At 40.1% G+C, this 20,786-nt stretch overlaps 1 protein-coding gene across 1 annotated transcript in view; it reads left to right on the forward strand.

The window, feature by feature from the left end:
* The first annotated feature begins 954 nt into the window (after positions 1-954).
* LOC126214985 (mucin-2-like) overlaps positions 955-20,786 on the forward strand; it is a 153,294-nt gene continuing 133,462 nt past the window's right edge. The window contains exons 1-2 of the mRNA XM_049941616.1: positions 955-1,047; positions 11,737-11,793. Of these exons, the coding sequence (XP_049797573.1) occupies positions 955-1,047; positions 11,737-11,793 (150 nt within the window). The remainder of the gene's footprint in view (positions 1,048-11,736; positions 11,794-20,786) is intronic.

Consider the following 20,786-nt stretch of genomic DNA (forward strand, 5'->3'; position numbering starts at 1 on the left):
TCGCCGAGAAAAATAGAATGAAGTGGATCGACTCAAATGATTTGCTGATCTACTCAACAAAATTTTTGTTTTTCAGACACGTTTAGCGCCGGGATACTTAGTTGGACGTCTGATTGTATTTAAGAATATTTGCCGGTCCGAGGTTCGACATTCCTCGGTCCGTCTGTTGCCGATCTCCGAGATAGAGGGTCTATACAAGGGCGATGTACTTGAGGACAATATTATGGAAATGGAAGAAGATGTAGATGAATGTGAAATGGGAGATATGATACTGCGTGAAAGAGTTTGACAGAGCACTGAAAGACCTAAGTCGAAACAAGGCCCCAGGAGTAGACAACATTCCATTAGAACTACTGACAGCCTTGGGAGAGCCAGTCCTGACAAAACTCTACCATCTGGTGAGCAAGATATAGGAGACAGTCGAAATACCCTCAGACATCAAGAAGAATATAATAATTCCAATCCCAAAGAAAGCAGGTGTTGATAGATGTGAAAATTACCGAACTATCAGTTTTGTACAACTTGGAACTATTCTTATAAATGGATAAAGCAAATGCATTATCTTACACAAACCATCATATTGCTGTGGACGTTTCACTGGCATTCCTTAACTGGCTATTAATAAATGTTTTGGTGACATTATGTAACTTTTCAATTAATTGAAATTTCCAGTAATCATATAGCTTTTTTAGTTTTTTCAACTGGTTCTCCTCATTTTATAGCTTTTTTTTCAAATTTACCTAATCTGTAACCTGTACTTTGATGCAATTTATACATTCTTTCTTTTCTTGGAATTGAATCACATTGTGAAACTCTAGAGCCCATTACATCCTTACTACTTTCACTATCATAAAACAGTGTGGATAATAATCTGTTCTCATCATACTCTGTGTGCTGAAAATAGGAACTGGTTGGCTTTTCCAATATTTTATGGTTTGCACTGCAACCTATGTCATGCACAGTTATATTTGCAGTCGATTGGTGAAAACACTGTCCACAGTACCACCACCACCACCACCACCACCACCACCACCACCACCACCCCATGTAACCTGACCAGGGCAAATGCTAGTATAATGCCAATTCCACATGTTCTGGAATACCTGTGCCTAGTGATGTTTACAAAATCTGCTGGCTAGAATTAATCTTCGCATACATAATTATAACGACAGTTAACTTATTCAGCTACAGTGCAAATGAACTTCCATTTTTTAAATAATCTCTCTCTGATGCAACTGGGAATTTATAGATGTTAATCTGGCATTTTTTGTTTGCATTTAGGTTTAGAAGATTGCCACTAGTGCATTCAGAAATCTTACAAGAGTATTTAAATTCCAAATTCCAATTTTTCTTTCCTGTACGATTCACCTTTGCTTCCCTAAAGTGCCTTTAAAACAAAAAAAAATTCTGAAATAAAAAAATTAAAAAAAATAAAAATTGGATTTGCCAACATGGATAGCAAGTATATTTCACAGTTTTCTTTAGGAAACTTTCACAAATCAATTTAATTTTTAATTAAATACAGTTATGATTCTGCTTTGTTTAACATGATGAAAACTAACACTTCTTTTAGATAGAATCATATTTACATGAGGTTAACCACCCTCTCTTACAGAAACATGTTTTTTGTACAAAATGAGAAAAAATATTTCAGTGTGAAGCTTAAGTCCTCACTGAGATAGATAAAATTGAATGCAGAGTTTTTTATGGTGGGAAGGAGAGTTGCTGAGCTTAAGTTGATGACATATTTTAAAGTGATAACTTGTGGTAGCAGTGCAGGGTAGTGAAGGACAGGTTGTGAAAATAGTGATTCTATACTAATTTAATGCTACTGCTTCTTAACACTGAAGATATGTGCAACATTCTTGTACTGACAGACATTGGTTATTGTCACTAAGTAGGCCTATGGCCTGTAATTTTGGTGATGGGCTACTGCTATAAAGTGGTGTGAGAAAAACAAGATTCTCTCATTTGCACTCCTTATCTGTACATTCTGCTACTTATTTAATATTACAGTAAATTTATCCAGCACAGATCTGTAATGCAACAGCATCAAATAGTTCTACACAAAGAAGACCAAACCCAGTAACTTGTGCAAGGAATCATTCTCCTTAGGTATGTTATACATGCAATGTGTGATGATGCACAGCTGTACATATTGGGATTACAGATGTGTAGGGCAAAACTGTTGAATACATACCCATCATCCATAATGGAGATAAAAATAGGACAGTTTAATGCCATGAGAAGTGTCAGCATATTGCGTGAGGTTAGAAGAGTGGCAGTTAGATGTACTGTGCCTGCAAGAACAGTAGGAAAGGACCCCAGTGTGCCAATAACTGACTAAATAGTCACCAAAGAGCAACATTCTAGGGCTTCAGCTCAAAATGCTGGATGATAATGATAACAGCAATGCTTAACATGGTTAATTCAGCTGCTGTTAAAGTTTATTCAATGGGCTATATACAACTTTACACATGAATAGCTAAAATATATTGAATGTCATGGAAATATAAAAGTGTAAGTATTTTTCAAGGCGTTTTATGATTCATTCACAAGAAAAAGCACTCCAGTCTGCAGTGCTGGCTTTTGCAATTTCATCCCACAACTTATCTTCATTGGGAGATTCCTGTGAAAATGGTTTCACATAGTTAGTCGTCTTATTCACAACATCTGAAGCAAAATTAAGGAAAACATTCACAACAAATCATGAGCAAGAGTTTTAACTTACATACACAATATCTAACAACAGTTTACCGAAATACCTACAAGATCTCATTAAATCAGTGTATGATACACACTTATAAACACTCTTTTTTCCCAATATGTGTAAAGGCTATAATTGCAACATACTGAATTCTCAAAGCACTTTTAACAGGCGACTGAAAGCAGAAAAATTGAGTTTTATATCATACCAATGTCAAAGTAAAGAGTCAATACAGGTATCAGCATTTTTATATTCAAACAGCTCAACAAATATATCACAGAATGTGAGCATCACTTAAAAAGTCAATCCCTAACTCGTGAAATGAGTGTCGGGAGCAGATGCGGGAATCGTGCATCGTCATCTCTGACAAGATCCTAGCAGACGATGGTCGATTCACTGGAGGAGACCAAACAGCGACGTTATCAGTCCCGTCAGATTAAGGAAGGATGGGGAAGGAAGTCGGCTGTGCCCTTTCACAGGAACCATCGCAGCATTTCCGTGAAGTGATCTAGGGAAATCACAGAAAATCTATATCAGGATGGCCGGATGGAGGTTCGAACTGTCGTTCTCCCAAAAGCAAGTCGAGAGTGCTAACGGCCGCGCTACCTCGCTCGGTGAGATCCTAGTGGAAGTGTTTTGTAGCTGTCTTCCTCCAACCTGTTATGAAGTGTGTATCTGTGTTGTGTTGGCAACTGTGAGAAGTGCTTGTATAGAGTAATGTTGTGTTTCTATTGATATGGATGAAGGGAAAGGAGCAGATTAAACCAGGGCTCAGCATATAGTCTACTGCAATTGAATAGCTCCAACGATATCACCAATTTTAGGATTTGCATCTGACGGACACATCATCATCTTCACTCCGTACGACACTGCCGATCCGTTTGTAATGTAATACAGGATGTTGGCGTAATCTTTATATGACTCGTGCACGTGCCAGCCAAATAGTGCCACTGAAAAATTCTTATACCACTAGGTTTTGAAAGTATCAGCCTCCGAGTCAAGCGCAGTCAGTCACACTTGTACGTGTTAGTGACCTTAACTGCAGAGATAGTTTAAGCTCTACGCCAAACAAGTACAAAATTAAAGAAAGAAAAGGAAATTACACAAAAAAGATGATATTGATAGTTGATAACAGATAGCTTACAAAGCTCTATAACCATCAACAGAACAGGAAACAGCGGAACAGTTTTGTAATACAGGAATGAGTAATTTAATTTTTAGAACATTTTTCTTAGAGAAAATCAGCAGCCTAGTTAAAATATTTTGAAATGGATTAAAAACAGTCTCGGTTGCAGTAAAATACTTATGTACAACGGTAACTGGTTTCAGTCAGAATGTGGCCATCTGCAGATCACTTATACCACGATGGTAAGTGGTGGCAGTGAATGGAGGAGGTGTCGTTGACCCACAAACGTCTGCTGCTCAACTGAGTACCATTACAAACAAATATTTTATTGCAGTCAAGACTTTTTTTTAATCCATTTTAAAATACAGGAACAGATAAATCATTATCCAAACCTTTTGTATTATGAACTAAAGAAAAACATGCCTAACACAGTAAGATGGCCAATGTTTCAATGTTGATGTTGGAGTCTTCTTCTGCGGCTAATTAAGCTGCTCTGCTGTATTCTTCCTAACTATTTCCCTTATATTAGACATAAACCCCACTTGTTTATGTTAAACTGAATTTCACTGGCTGTTAATTGCTGATGCATCATGACTGACTGCCAGTGTGGTAATTGAGAGCAAGTGGTAAACCTGGGTTCTTGCTTATGTTGATATTTACTTTTTCTAAGTAGTGATCAACAACACAAATCAGTGCCTAAGTATCAGAGTCCCTAGTAGCCAGTAGGAAAACAAAATTATTGAGGCACTGCACGAGATTCCCTTATCTTCTGCAGCAAGAATGTGTGTTTCCAAAGTGTTCCTTTACGTGTTCTCGAATAAGTGCCAGCCATCTGGTACATAACAACACTCTCACGATCTGGAATACGGAAAGTAATAGCTCGAAGGGTACGACAAGCATGTAAATGGCAGTCACCTCAACATAACCGTAAGAATTGAGGAGACTGACAATATTAAAAGGAAGATCAGGATTTAATAGCCTGTCAACAATGGGGTCATTAGAGACAGAGTGCAAGCTTGGGCTTGGGAATGTTGGTAGGGAAATTGGCTGTGGCCTTTTCAAAGGAACCAGCCTGGCATTTACTTCAAAAATTTAGGAAAACCACAGTCCATCTACATCTCTATGGTTGAACAGAAATTTGAACACCAGTCCTTCCAAACACGAGTCCACCTTGTTCGATACTGACACTGATGTTGCAGCTCTAGATATCATTGTTTGCAAGATATTAGTAGAACATGTAATGTAGTACAGCTTTCAGAACCTCAACTTTTTGAGGCAAGAAGGATGTAGGTTGTAGTAGGTACTGGGAGATGATGAACTTTGCACAGGATAGAGTAGCATGGAGAGCTGCATCAAACCAGTCTCTGGACTGAAAACAACAGCAACATATCTACATGTGGTCTCAACTCACCCTCTTGCAGAAAATTTGGCTGTCCTCGGGACATGGCCCAGATGAGTGTATCACATCAGTGATGTGGAGCATATAGGACAGGAACTTTGGTTCTCGAGGAAGACACTAATGGCTAATGGATATGTTACATTGTAATCGGTACAAATTTGATCGTCATCAAAGAAGGTCAAGGACACGGCATCAAATTACAATTCTCCCCTGCGCCACTCGCATTACTGAATACGGCAGGAAACTCTGAAGGAAAGAAGTTGAGCCGTATTTTCTAGCATTCAGAAGAGAAAATATTAACTTGTTTCAATATAACACAGGACAACAACACAGAGATGTTGGTCTTTATCTGTAATGGCACTTATACAGATGAAGTAAGGTTCCAAAACACAAATTATCATGTCACACAGGCTTAAACCATCCATTACAACTCACAATTGCCAAATATGGCAAGGAATTTGGTCAGGTAGTCAACTTTAAAAGTAGTTCTATACTCGTTAAAGAGATGCACATTATCCAGGGGAAAGTGCAAGGTCCCAACAATTTTAATTGAGATGGACTGCTATCGGGGGGTAAGCAGCATTGATACTAGATAACGAGCAACCAGGAACACTGGTGCCCAGAGCGTATGTGGACTGCTGATGGTATTCACAGAAAGTGGAAATATTAATACAAATGTGACTGTCAAATGCAGTCTAGAAATATAGGTATCAACATCCAAGTACATTCATGTTTGCCTCTTTAGGCAACAGCAATCACACTGACTGTCCTATGTCAATCACGATATTGTCTTCAATGATCTATTGCATTAACTTCCAAGTAGCAAAGAAATGCATTAAACATATAAAAGTTAAAGATTTTTGTCTAATGTAAGAGGCAAAATTTGACACAGCATATCAGTCCTGGAAGAAGAGTCCATGTGTTATTTGCACAGAGCTCCTGTTGGCTCATACAAAGAATTCTGCCTGATTTTCCATAATCCTCTCGTTTTTTTTTTTCTCCGTGGAGTTTCTTTCTACCTTCAGTGCACTTTGTTTCCGGTTTCTTCTGGCGTGCATTCTCTGACCTCACATTCAACTTATATATCTAGTCTCTGTACAATGTTTCCGTCTTCAATTTCTGTTGGATCGATTTGTGTTTTTTCTAAGTCAAATTTGACTAGTGTGGTCCATGGAATTGTTGACTTGATCCCTTGTCTGTATGTCACAATTCTGTTGGTGAGTATGTTGATGGCAGCGTGCTGGTGTGTGTGTGTGTGTGTGTGTGTGTGTGTGTGTGTGTGTGTGTGTAAAATTTTAACCTTTTTCTGACATCTGCTGATAGGTCAAATTTAGACCAAGAATTTCTCTCATGACTTTGCATTCTTCCTTCAGTATGTTTTCCATCTTGTTTTCTGTACAGAGTGTTAGTGTTACACTTGCATACAGAATTCAGGTTTGATCACTATGTTGTAGTGTCTGACCTTGGACTGAACGGATGTGCATTTCTTATTATATACATCTTGTGTTTTGCTATTAGCTCTCTTCATTTTTTATAGTAGAGTCTTCTGTACGACCTTTTTTACTTCTGTAGGTTTAACGATGTCACCTAGCTATCTGAAATACGTAACTTCATTTATCTTGCCACATTGTGTCTAATTTTGAGCAGAAGACTGAGACTGCTGGAAAGACATTTGAAGGCCTATTCATTCTGTACATTCGTTTAGTATCTTTATTTATTTGGTTGCTGATAAATGTTTTAAAGAATAGTTTGGATGAGATGACATGGGGGTAATTTGTAATGAACCAAATGCTATCATAAAATTTAATCTATTCCATTCATTCTTTGAAAATAGCATCCCACATAAGCTAATCAGAAAAGACACTTAACAGTCATGCAAAAAACCATCGATCACTAAAGGAATTTAAGTATCCTGTGAAAGGAAAAGGGAAATTTATCTACGATGTTGCAGTGCCTGTGTTATTCTGATTATGATGCAAAGTTCCTTTGCACATGCTCGCATGTCCAAAGGAACTTTGAATCATAATCAGAATAACAAAGGCACTGCAATGTTGTATTTACCTGCCGATACCCGGCAAGCCACTTTCAAGTACAATGTCTGACCTGTATTCCACAGACCAAATGTGAGGAGAGGGGCTAGTGTAATTGGTTAATACAAACCATAAAAAAATGCACGGAAGTATGTTTTTTAACACAAACCTAAGTTTTTTTAATGGAACCCCATTAGTTTTGTTAGCACATCTGAACATATAAACAAATACGTAATCAGTGCCGTTTGTTGCATTGTGAAATGTTAATTACATCCGGAGATATTGTAAGCTAAAGTTGACACTCTAATACCACTCCTCCGCTGTTCGATCGTGTGTATCGGAGAGCACCGAATTATGTAGGGATCCAAAGGGAACGGTGATGGACCTTAGGTACAGAAGAGACTGGAACAGCACATTACGTCCACATGCTAACACCTTTTTATTGGTCTTTTTCACGGACACACATGTAAATTACCATGAGGGGTGAGGTAAACGTACACACGTGGTTTCCGTTTTCAATTACGGAGTGGAATAGAGTGTGTCCCGAAATGTCAGGCCAATAGATGTTCAATGTGGTGGCCATCATTTGCTGCACACAATTGCAATCTCTGGCGTAATGAATGTCGTACACACCGCAGTACATCTGGTGTAATGTCGCCGCAGGCCGCCACAATACGTTTTCACATCCTCTGGGGTTGTAGGCACATCACGGTACACATTCTCCTTTAACGTACCCCACAGAAAGAAGTCCACAGGTGTCAGATCAGGAGAACGGGCTGGCCAATTTATGCATCCTCCACGTCCTATGAAACGCCCGTCGAACATCCTGTCAAGGGTCAGCCTAGTGTTAATTGCGGAATGTGCAGGTGCACCATCATGCTGATACCACGTACGTCGACGCATTTCCAGTTGGACACACACTATTCCACTTCGTAATTGGAAACGGAAACCACGTGTGTACGTTTACCTCACCTCTCATGGTAATGTACATGTGTGTCAGTGAAAAAGACCAATAAAAAGGTGTTAGCATGTGGACGTAATGTGCTGTTCCAGTCTCTTCTGTACCTAAGGTCCATCACCGTTCCCTTTGGATCCCTACATAATTCGGTGCTCTCCGATACACACGATCGAACAGCGGAGGAGTGGTATTCGAGTGTCAACTTTAGGTTACAATACCTTCGGATGTAATTAACATTTCACAATGCAACGAACGGCACCGATTACGTATTTGTTTATATGTTCAGATGTGCTAACAAAACTAATGAGGTTCCATTAAAAAAAAAACTTAGGTTTGTGTTAAAAACATACTTCCGTGCATTTTTTTATGGTTTGTATTAACCAATTACACTAGCCCCTCTCCTCACGTTCGGTCTGTGGAATCGGTTCGTCAGTATTTGATGTGGTTTACGAAATATATCCAGCGGTAACGTTAGGTGACTCACCTTGTATAATGGATGTACGAGTACAGGTTACAGACACAAGGTTGGCGACATGTGGAAGTCTGGGTTTGGCCGTGAGTCGTGCACGGATAGCCAAATGGAAAGGTGACTACTCGCAATAAGCGAGAAATCTGGGTTCAAGTCCCGGTCTGGCACAAATTTTCATTGTTGTCATTTCATTCTACAGCTGATGCTTGTCCTCATTGACAATTGCGAATTCGTTTAATGGTAATGTGTCTTTTGGCAAGAACAAGTAGATCATGCAGTAATTGCACACTACAAAAACCTACTCAAAATTACTGAGAGAGGTTATTACAAAATCAAAGAACATGCAGATAACATCATACATCAGTACTTAGAACAGACTTTAGGCTATACGGTATGGAGTGAAATGAGACACAGGACAACCAGCCGCGGAACATGATATCATCACTATTGGACTGAAGAGAAGAGCTGTAAATGATGAGTCACACGTAGCAAACGTATTTAATAACCATTTCTTAAATATAGCAGAAAGCATATGTACAAACAGTTCTGAAGCAAAATCAAAGCAGTATGTTGAAAATGTAACTTCCATAAAATTCAATCATATGAGTGTATCAAGAACTTCTCCTTCTGAAATTAATAAACTCATATATTCTCTCAAAAATCAAAGCTCACCTGGTTTTAATGGTGTTTCCCGCAGAGTACTAAAAATCTGTTCCCTTGTAATAAGACCAGTCCTACCTGAAATATGTAATGCATTCCTAACTCGAGGCATTTTTCCGCAGAGATTGAAATGTGGTGCTGTTAAACCCCTCTTTACGAAAGATGCTAAGAGAGATATCAATAACTACTCATCTGTTTCAGTGCTGACAATATTCTCCAAAATTTTTGAGTAGCTGGTGTATTCTAGAATAATATTAGCAACAATAGTATCCTTGGAAAATCACAGTGTGGGTTTCAGAAGGCTTGCTCTACTGAGAATGCTATTTACATGTTCACTCACCATATTTTACAAGCATTAAATAATAAAATAGTGCAGGTTGGTATTGTCTGCGACCTCCCAAAAGCACTTTACTCTGTGAATCACAGTGTTCTCCTAGGTAGACATTTTATGGGGTTGATTGTATAGCCAACCACTGGATGATCCCATATCTAACTAAAAGAATACAGAAAGTTGTACTTAGTAATTCAATATAGTCCAAGGACATGATTCTGACTGAGGAGAAATGTTGTATGGGGTTCCACAACGTTCAGTCTTAGGTACAGTACTGTTCCTCATATATGTAAAGGTTCTTCCATCTAGTATACAAGAACAATTAGTTCTTTTTGCAGATGACACTAGTACTCTAATCAATCCAAGCATACATACAGAAACAGAAGAAATGGTTCGTTCAATAATGTCATATGGGATAATGTTGTGGGGTAACTGATCTCTAAGAAAATCATCTTGCGCAAAAAGTGCCATAAGAATAATACGTGGTATTCACCCACAATCGTCTTTTAGCCACCTATTTAAGGAATTGGGCAGTCTGGCTATGGCTTCACAGTATATTTATTCCCTCATTAAGTTTTTTGTAAATAATCCACTATAGTTCAAAATTACAGTACCAGAAGGAAAAAATGACATTCATTACTCAACATTAAGGTTGTCCTTGGCACAAAAAGGGAGGCACAATGCTTCAACAATTTTTTTTTATCACTTACGCTGTGATAAAAATGTCTGTTGTTAATGTGGACAATATTACAGTGACTACATTACCAGGGACACAATCATACAGAATGTGACAGACAATAGGATCAGAGAATAGATTGTGAAATATTCCAATCCTACTCTTGAGCAGGTATTGCAGATCACTAATTACCAAGGCTCTTGTGATTTTGCTGTAGACAGTTTTCAGCACTCTGTTAACATTTGTGCTGTAGAATGGAAAAGTGCAAATAGCCCCAGTGCTACGTGGTCCCGTAAACAGCCACACTTAACAGCACACAAACAGCCTCACGGACAGAACATCGTAACATGTCAACAGCTTAAGTGCAAGCAGTGCTTCGCTCACCAACAGTGTGGTGCAAAATCTTGTCCCCAATGCTATTCAGCACATAAACGTGAAGATTGCCTGTCATGCCAAGCCACATGAAGCCACTTGCTACTCCTGCCACCGAACTGGACATGTACAAAGTGTCTGCTTAAAAAGACAAAGTCCTCGGGTCACAATGTGAAACACTTGCTCCCTGCTATGCAAGTGCATGTTGTAAATTCAGAACAGGTTGCTCCCACAGAACAATCAATAGTTCCCCTGAAACTTCCTGGCAGATTAAAACTGTGTGCCGGACCGAGACTCAAACTCGGGACCTTTGCCTTTCGCGGTCAAGTGCTCTACCAACTGAGCTACCCAAGCAAGACTCACGCCCCATCCTCACAGCTTTATTTCCACCAGTACCTCGCCTCCTACATTTGAGTCTCGGTCCGGCACACAGTTTTAATCTGCCAGGAAGTTTCATATCAGTGCACACTCCTCTGCAGAGTGAAAATCTCATTCTGGAATAGTTCTCCTGTACAACATCTCTCTACTAAATTGTATGTACCTTTAGTGATTCCAAGCCATATGGTCAAACTTCAATTAGATACAGGTGCATCAGTGTCCTTGTTAAGCTATGAAACTTATGAACTGTTAGGCAAACCGCAACTGTGTCAATCTACAAATATGCTTACAGCATACAATGGCCAGAACATTCCAGTGATAGGAACACTTAACATTGCAGCCACGCATCGCAATCTGCAGAAGACAGTTTCCTTTCAAGTGCTACAAAGTAGACAATCTGTTAATATTTTTGGTCTCTGCTTGTTTGGACTAAACACTGTGGCCTATGTGATAGCTGTGTCTCATTTCAATTCAAGTGACAGTATTGCTAAGCTCTGTGGTGAATTTCAAGAACTGTTTGCTTCTGGCATACGTAAAGCCAATTACTTAGTAGAGCACATCACGTTTAAAAACAACGCGCAGCCGCGCTTTTTCACAGCGTGTCTAATGCCTATTGCACTTTGTGAACAGGTTGCGAAAGATCTGGCTCACTGGCAAGATAATGGCATAATCACACCAACTCTGCAAGTCAGTGGTCTTCACAAGTAGTTTATATTCACAAATAATCAGGAAAAATTAGGATTTGTACCGATTTCAAAGCCACTGTCAGTTCTCTAGCAGTTATGCATTACCTCGATGTGACAGACTCTTGGATCACTCAGGCACAGGTCGCTATTTTTCAAAAACTGACCTTCGCAATACCTACCTGTGTCTTCAACACACATTTAGGACTTTTCCAAGTCCCATTGTTTGCCTTTCAGTAGTACATCAGCACCTGCCATTTTTCAACACTACGTAGAACAACTAACTACTTCTGTGCCTTCATGTACAAATTACCGGCACAATATTGTAGTTGCTGGCTGCAATTCTCGAGTTGTTCATCCGACACAGGCACATTTGCAAGCAATACGTGATCTCAAACCATCTCAGAATGTAAAAGAATTGCAATCTGTCTTAATGAAGTCTCAATTATTACATTCGCTTCATCCCTTACGAATGGCGAGGCTGAATGTTTTGCTCGCATGTTCAAAAAGCAAACGGGCAAACTTTAAAACTTTGCTCGCATCATCGATGCGAACAAGCCTCGCTTCACTTCTCGTCCACTTCTCACTCTCAGCCCCACAACGGGCCTCCGTTGGCAGATTTGCTACACGGGCGACGCCACCGCACGCTCTCGCATTTGTTCCGACCCCTGCTGCAGCTGGAACCTACATTTTTTTTTTTTTTTTGGGTTTAAGGGCGCTCAACTGCTGAGGTCATTAGCGCCCAGTCACTGTTGTGAGAGCACATGGAATCTGGTAAAACTCAAGGGGATGGGGGGACACCAGAAGGACCTGACAAATATGCAGATAAAATAAGTAAAAAGGTTAAATGTCTTTGGACAAGCCAGTTAAAGTTATAAAATGCAGAATACGAGCAGCTGCTCGAGCGTCGTCAGCTAAAACATCCGGTAAAGTAGATGGCAGGGACAGGACAACACGAAATTGACTAAAACGGGGACACGACAATAAAACATGGCGCACTGTTAATGCCTGACCACAAGGGCACTGCGGGGCTGGGTCACCGGAGAGCAGGTAGCGGTGGCTAAACCGGCAATGCCCAATCCGCAACCTGGTCAGAAGGACCTCCTCGCGCCGAGATGGTCTGGAGGATGTTGTCCAAGCAGTTGGGAGCGGTTTTACTGCCCGGAGCTTGTTTCCTTGGAGGGATGACCAAGCATCCCACCACAACGACACAAGCCTCTTACATACATCCCCACGAACGTCAGATGACGGGACACAATGGGAGGCTGGCCGAGGCAGAAGGACTGCAGCCTTGGCTGCAGCATCCGCAGCCTCATTCCCAGGCACTCCTACATGTCCGGGAACCCACAGAAAGCTGACAGAACCACCATTATCAGCGAAAGAATGGAGGGACTGCTGTATCCGTTGAATCAAGGGATGGACCGGATAGGGAGCTCCAAGGCTCTGAAGAGCACTGAGTGAGTCAGAGCAGAGTACATACGATGAGCTGGAACCTACAGATTCCAGTCAGCCGACATACCAGATTAGCTAACATGTGTTTTACAGAATCTATGGCAGAAAGAAGTCACGGGAGTGCGACATCATTACTACTTCAATTGGTTCACAGATGTTTCAGATTCGAGGTCACGATGAATTTCAGAAGCGGCACCTAAATCAAATTCGCCTTTGTCGCTTGCAAAGTTCTGCCACTTGTTATACGTTCACAGCTTCCTCGTCTTTCTGGTCGACGCAACCCAAGCGCCACCCTCCACAGTGGGGTCACGCAACACTGTTTTCGGACCTCAAGCTGACAGACATCAATCCCACACCGCATCCGCCCACTAGCGGATGTCCGGCAGCACCTGCCACGTTACCACTGCTGGGTCAGCACTGCGCCGAGGCCTACTGAGGGACCTCCAGTTAGAAAGATGCTCTTGCGGATTCACGCCATCGAGAAGATGCCCTGCCAACGGGTTCCGGGATCCACCTTCTGCATCGTTTTTCGACCGGTATTCCCTCGCAGTCTCGAGACAGATGTCAGGGTGCGAGCAGCGACTTTGCATTGGCTACAGCAACGGTCGCTGCTCGAATGAGGGTTCCAACCCCCGTGCCTCCCCCTCGCTGTTGATATGGTGCTCAGTCGTACATGACAATCGTGTGGTGGTTTGGGGAGGAGTGCCGTGTCTTCTGAACAAGACACAGCCAGGGGAAAAGCACCACAGGCACAATGATGCGAGCTGGTGCCAATGCCATAAACACTTGCGTGAGTTTCACCAGCACCACAGGTGGCACTGAGGCTGAATATATCAAATTTGGCTCAGCCAATTGCCAGCCGAGTACAATCCGCCATTCACTGGACGACAACAGACAGAAGGCCACTCAGAAGATAGAAGAGCAGTTCTACATCTACATCTACATCCATACTCTGCAAGCCACATGACAGTGTGTGGCGGAGGGTACCTCGAGTACCTCTATCGGTTCTCCCTTCTATTCTAGTCTCGTATTGTTCGTTGAAAGAAGGACTGTCGGTATGCCTCTGTGTGGGCTGTAATCTCTCTGATTTTATCCTCATGGTCTCTTCACGAGATATACGTAGGATGGAGCAATATACTGCTTGACTCCTCGGTGAAGGTATGTTCTCGAAACTTCAACAAAAGCCCGTACCGAACTACTGAGCGTCTCTCCTGCAGAGTCTTCCACTGGAGTTTATCTATCTTCTCCCTAACGCTTTCGCGATTACTAAATGATCCTGTAACGAAGCGTGCTGCTCTCCGTTGGATCTTCTCTATCTCTTCTATCAACCCTATCTGGTACGGATCCCACACTGCTCAGCAGTATTCGAGCAGTGGGCGAAAAAGTGAACTGTAACCTGGAATTAATTGCTTCCAGTTGCTGACCTGCTATATTGTAGCTAGATGATAAGGGATCTTTCTTTCTATGTATTCACAGCACATTACACTTGTCTACATTGAGATTAAATTGCCATTCCCTGCACCATGCGTCAATTCGCTGCAGATCCTCCTGAAATTTCAGTACAATTTTCCATTGTTGCAACCTCTCGATATACCGCAGCATCATACGCAAAAAACCTCAGTGAACTTCCGATGTCATCCACAAGTTCATTTATGTATATTGTGAATAGCAACAGTCCTATGACAGTCCCCCGCGGCACACCTGAAATCACTCTTACTTCAGAAGACTTCTCTCCATTGAGAATGACATGCTGCGTTCCGTTATCTAGGAACTCTTCAATCCAATCACACAATTGGTCTGATGGTCCATATGCTCTTACTTTGTTCATTAAACGACTGTGGGGAACTGTATCGAACGCCTTGCGGAAGTCAAGAAACACGGCATCTACCTGGGAACCCGTGTCTACGGCCCTCTGAGTGTCGTGGACTAATAGTGCGAGCTGGGTTTCACACGATCGTCTTTTTCGAAACCCATGCTGATTCCAACAGAGTAGATTTCTAGTCTCCAGAAAAGTCATTATACTCTGACATAATACGTGTTCCAAAATTCTACAACTGATAGGCGTTAGAGATATAGGTCTATAGTTCTGCACATATGTTCAACGTCCCTTCTTAAAAACGGGGATGACCTGTGCCCTTTTCCAATCCTTTGGAATGCTACGCTCTTCTAGAGACCTACGGTACCGCTGCAAGAAGGGGGGCAAGTTCCTTCAGCGTACTCTTGTGTTCTCGCCCATTTGGTTATAGATCCTCGTCCAGAGCTGACCTAGACAGGGAACGCTGTCTAGTGAACTCTTAGAAGTCAGACAGAGTTATTGTAAATTGCATTTGATATGTACTGTGAAGATTACTTACTATTATTTGCACTTAGCCATTGAGGGCTTTTTTGTTATATTACATGCAGTGTTGCAGACTCCATTATTCAACAAGTCACAGAGATAAGTAAACCTTATAACTCATTTGTGTGACTTTGTTACAAATTGTTGGAGTGTTGTAGAACCTTCGTTGTCCTATCCTGTTACATGACCCTAGGGGATAGCTGTGTAATACTGGCAGAGAAAAATTGTCGTAGCAGTGTACTGCACCAGAAGCCATTTCACAAACTCAAGAAATCGGCCTTCCGTACCGACAGTGTCAACTCGGCCTCCACAACAGTAGCGATGAGGTCTTTACAGAACGGGCAACAAGGGTTTACAAAAAAATTATTTTTTGTTTCCACTGCAGTGAGGCCTTTCAATGCACCACAGTAAGAAATCCAATTTTCAAAACATGAAAATTTATCGCTGCTGACTATGCTTCTCCTACAGATTCTGGGAACGTGAAAGAAATTTTGCTGCATAATAGCGATCTAATATAAAACATTAATAATAACAAATTGTTGCTCGTCGTTTCTAGAACGTTGCAGTAATTCACACACAGCAAGCGTAACATTTAACTCATAAAAATGTAATAGAAAACACACACTTTACAATAGTAAACTTCACCCAAAATGTGTCGTGTGCAAAACAGATTAAACAAAGAATTCTAACTTGCAACAACAACTCGATTGACACAAATAATGAAACAATTGTTTTTACAGTCTTAAGTTTAAACATGCTCTTTATAAGGATGCAGCTAAGGAGTTTAGTGGTACTGCAAAATTAGTCTGTATGCCAGCATTTGTAACACTACATCATGTGACTTATGTTACAGTCCAGCAAGCAAATCTGAGTGGAAATTGCTGCATATATTCTTGCTTTCTGATTGGTCATCTTAGCTTAGTACTATGTTTCCCAATTTAAAAATTTCTCTGTAGAAAAGAAATAATGCCAGTTTTTGATTGTTTTCTTGAAATATCATCTATGTTCTACAATGAAAGTAGTGTACTTGAAGACTAAAATCAAGTAGAGACTTCATATCCTGACGGTCATGGAGCTATTTAACATAATGCAATGAGTTCATTGTAGACTATGAATTAACAGTAAACTCACAATTACTAGGAGAATGAGGCACAAAATTATCGACCAAAACACTAAGACGTTGACAGTAAGAATCAGCTGTGAACTGTGGCACTCACTCTGTTAGAATTATAGTGTGACATTTGGAAAAATAAAAAATAGCAACAAACAAATTTTAGAAATTTTGTCAAAAATAGGTTCAAATTTGAAAATGGTTTGATATACTTAAAAGCTAAATTTTCCTATGTTCAGGAATTTCTTGAAAGCAGGTTTTACTGTATATGAGAATTGCCATAATCAAGTCCACCTATCCATATCCGACTTTTATTATAATCAAATTTGAAGCACTGTTCCATGCTTGCAGAAAATAATAATGAACTTCCTTCCTGCAACTAAACAAACCAAAACAAAAATTGTGTTTTTGCAAGAAGGCAGACCCACTCTAATCCATTATCATAGCTGACTAAGTCAGTACTGTGTAGTGTGTAGCAGTCGTGTGTGTGTGTGTGTGTGTGTGTGTGTGTGTGTGTGTGTGTGTGTGTGTCTTTGACAAAGGGCTTGTTGGACGAAAGCTTATTTTGTGACAGTCTTTTCATTGTGCCTACCTACGACTCAGAATCTCCGCTATATGGTTAGTAGCAACAATCATTTTCATAATGTTGTTAGTACTGTTAGTCTGCCTCCAATGCCTTCTAAAGTAACAAAGCATTAAACTGTGACCTTACTTCATTTCTCGCATAACTTTGAAACAAATACATACATAAAATCTTGCAACAATTACAACTGTGCAATAATTTTATTGTCATGTTGCCCACTGTAACATTCACAGCGAAATGAAAAGCTGTAAATTACGTAAGGGGCTTAACAAAATAATTGTTTTCTACTGCATATGTTATGCATGAAGGAAAGTTTTGTAGTAGCACGTCAAAAGTCAGAAATGAGGTAACTGATCAAAGTGAAGTAACAATAACAACAACGTTTCTATTGAAATATAAAGGGAGAAAGAAATGATACTTCACAAAATGAATACGACACTCATAATCAACTTGTTTATGAGCTTACAAATTAAATGCATACCGCGTGTATAGAAATGTCATGTACTGCCTAAAACATGTTTATTAAAATATTAGGAGAAAAAGTATACTGAATTAGAGGTACTAGTTTTATCTCAACAACAGCAATATTTCAACTAGGCATGCAACCACGGTGCCATTATCCCTCGTATTTGCAGTCCAAGTGGAAATCACACGACGTTTCTGTACATTTGGTGATGATGAGACACATGAGAAATTTCCATTCTGATGCTGAGCACTGAGCTCTCAGTCGCCCACCATGAGACAGATTTACTATGAATACACTGACTCGGGTAAAATCACAACCATCAGGGACAAGTCTTAATATTAACAGCATCACCTGACAGCAATAGCCTAGTTTAGATTATAAGAGCAAACAATTCAATGTTCAAAAGCAACAACAATATGTGAAATGATATTCCATCAAAGCCATTACCTCACTGAGGAATACAGAGCCGAGTTCTCTACTAGCCCTGCATCATAGGGCACACACAAAAACATGGGTGCACAACATATCTAATACATGCTCACACTATAAAATACTGCTTCCTCAACTATGAAGTTATGGAACTGGTTAGTACACACAAATGACAAAGTGTAAGTCACTCAAAAGTGAGATATATTTCACATTAATAGCAACTTTCCTGTATGATAAATACTTGTGAATGAGGAAAGCATACACTTTAATCTGTATGTCAACGTTCTCCGTAACACAACAGTATCACAACCTGTCGGTAGATGATGTGCATTTGTCTGTTCACCTACTTAAAACGTGTATATCTAATAGGACATTATTTTAATCACTCTCGGATTACGTGAAAGAGATTTAATTACCTCTCCACAAAGGTTCTTCATTGCCCCAAAAGTCATCAGAGTTTCATCATATTGAGCAAATGTAGTATGTGCATGACTGTTCTTCACAAATTGTGGTTGCAATTTAATGGTTGTCTCTTCCAAAACACGTGTTTTGCAGACTCCACGGCATAATGAATAATTATCATGATAATAGTAAAAGATGGTGCTACATGCTATAGTGAATGCTTTCTTAACTCATCTGATCATCACTGTACATCAAAATCAGAAGAAATATGTTATTCCATTAAAGGATACAGCCCCGAGGTGCATTAGCTTTATAATCCCAGCGCACTCCAGTTATGTCCTTGTAGAGTTGGTATTTGAGCCTGTAAAACAAACAAATAATTGCAAGCAAGTGCTCTAAGCTAATTACCTCAAGAAAATTTCAGTTACAGTTATTAATTTCCATTTAAGTTAGTCTGAGAGACATAATGTGTGCCAATTGTGCGCAGGCTGATTGCAGAGGGTGTTGCAGGGAGTGGAGAAAGCGCACCCAGACACCACACAGATTGTCGCAGGGTAAGAGGGCAAGAAGCTGTGGCGGGGGGACCCCAACCTTGCCTATCTCCAGTACTTTACATTTTCGCAAAAGCAGAAGATACGCACGGAGATAAAGATGACTTAAATTTTGTTAACAGTCGAAACTGAAATCACCTTATGTATTGACATATTTAATAAAGATCCTAACTGCAATAGTTATATACACTTATATAACAGAAAGAAAATCAATCACTTACATCAGATGTAGTTATATTTATGATTTCAGTGATAGCAGATGTAGCCGTATTTTGACGACTTCTTTGACAGCAATTTAAATGACACCATCATGTGCCAATTATTTTTTGACTTGATAGGTGCTGAAAACAGGCCCCTATTATTCTTCCTCTACTTCTGTCCTTTACTCCAAAATCCTCCTCAACCCTTGGCAGTAACTAACTGGAAGGAAGTGTTAAGTTCACAAATTCCCTGATATGTTGCGCCCCCAATACGCCTTTCAATATTTTCCTACACGAATTCTATTGTGTTTAGACTGTGATTATAAGATTTGAGTGTATGACACTGTGTCTTTGTTTTCAGCCAAGTCCATAACATATGACTTCTCAGGTGGCTTATTCACACAAACTAGAATGTACAGCACATCTTTTCTCACATCTCCTCAAAGTTTGTCACATTCACCTGGCCGTGATAGTGGTCCTCTGTCGATTTTGCACAGCATGGAAGTTGCACTTCCCTGACGAACTCATTCTTGGTTCTGACAATTGCAACTACAAGTCTTCTCGAAACACTGCCGATTATGACATCCGCAAAACCCTCTTCATCTAATTCACCATTCGTATGCCAGCATTCAACTTACAGTAGATTACCGTTCATCTACAATTCACCAATAAATTATTGTACAACTCTTTCCCGTGTGTCATCTATTTCACTCTACAAACAGATATGTCCAGTTGTGACCATTGTTCACAAAAAAATCTGGAAATTAACTGATCATGGTCTGCAAACCATATACCTCCTAAGCTGACAGCAAATATCTTGACCAATTAATGAAAACAACTATATCATAGCAAGAACGATTCTGTGAGAGGTAATAAACATTAACAAGCTGTTTTGAAACTTTATGGCACATTAAAACTGTTCAGGTCTGACACTCAAACACAGAACATCTCATTTGTGGGCAATGCTCTAATCGACTGAGCTATTCAGGCAGATCCTCACAACTCCAATTCTCTCCCTCCTACTTCTATTCTCCTGCAGAGTGGAAAATTTATTTTGGAAATGAACTGGCCCTCGGAACACACTTGTTCCACACACATTTTAGTTACGGCCAATAATTTGCAGACTGTCACTGGTGGACACGACAGATCACATCTAAAGGCGTGTGCCCACTTGCCACTTGCGCCTACACACTGATTACTACAGTATTAGTAAGTATCCTCTCTCCCCCCCCCCCCCCCCCCTCGATTCTTTAAAGAATTGAATGCCCATATATTAAACACCTTCAAACATTTGATTAGTTTAAAAATGAGTTAATGTGTTACATATTTGACATTAAATATGCAAGCCAAAAAAGTTTAAAACTGGTTAGATATTATGTTCAAAGTCACTAAGTGCTCTCATTATTGAATATTGATTGAGTATAGGGTGAGTAATTTGAACTCCACTTTAAGCAAAAGATTGAAT

Source organism: Schistocerca nitens, chromosome 12, assembly GCF_023898315.1.
Source record: "Schistocerca nitens isolate TAMUIC-IGC-003100 chromosome 12, iqSchNite1.1, whole genome shotgun sequence".
In the NCBI taxonomy this organism is placed as follows: domain Eukaryota; kingdom Metazoa; phylum Arthropoda; class Insecta; order Orthoptera; family Acrididae; genus Schistocerca; species Schistocerca nitens.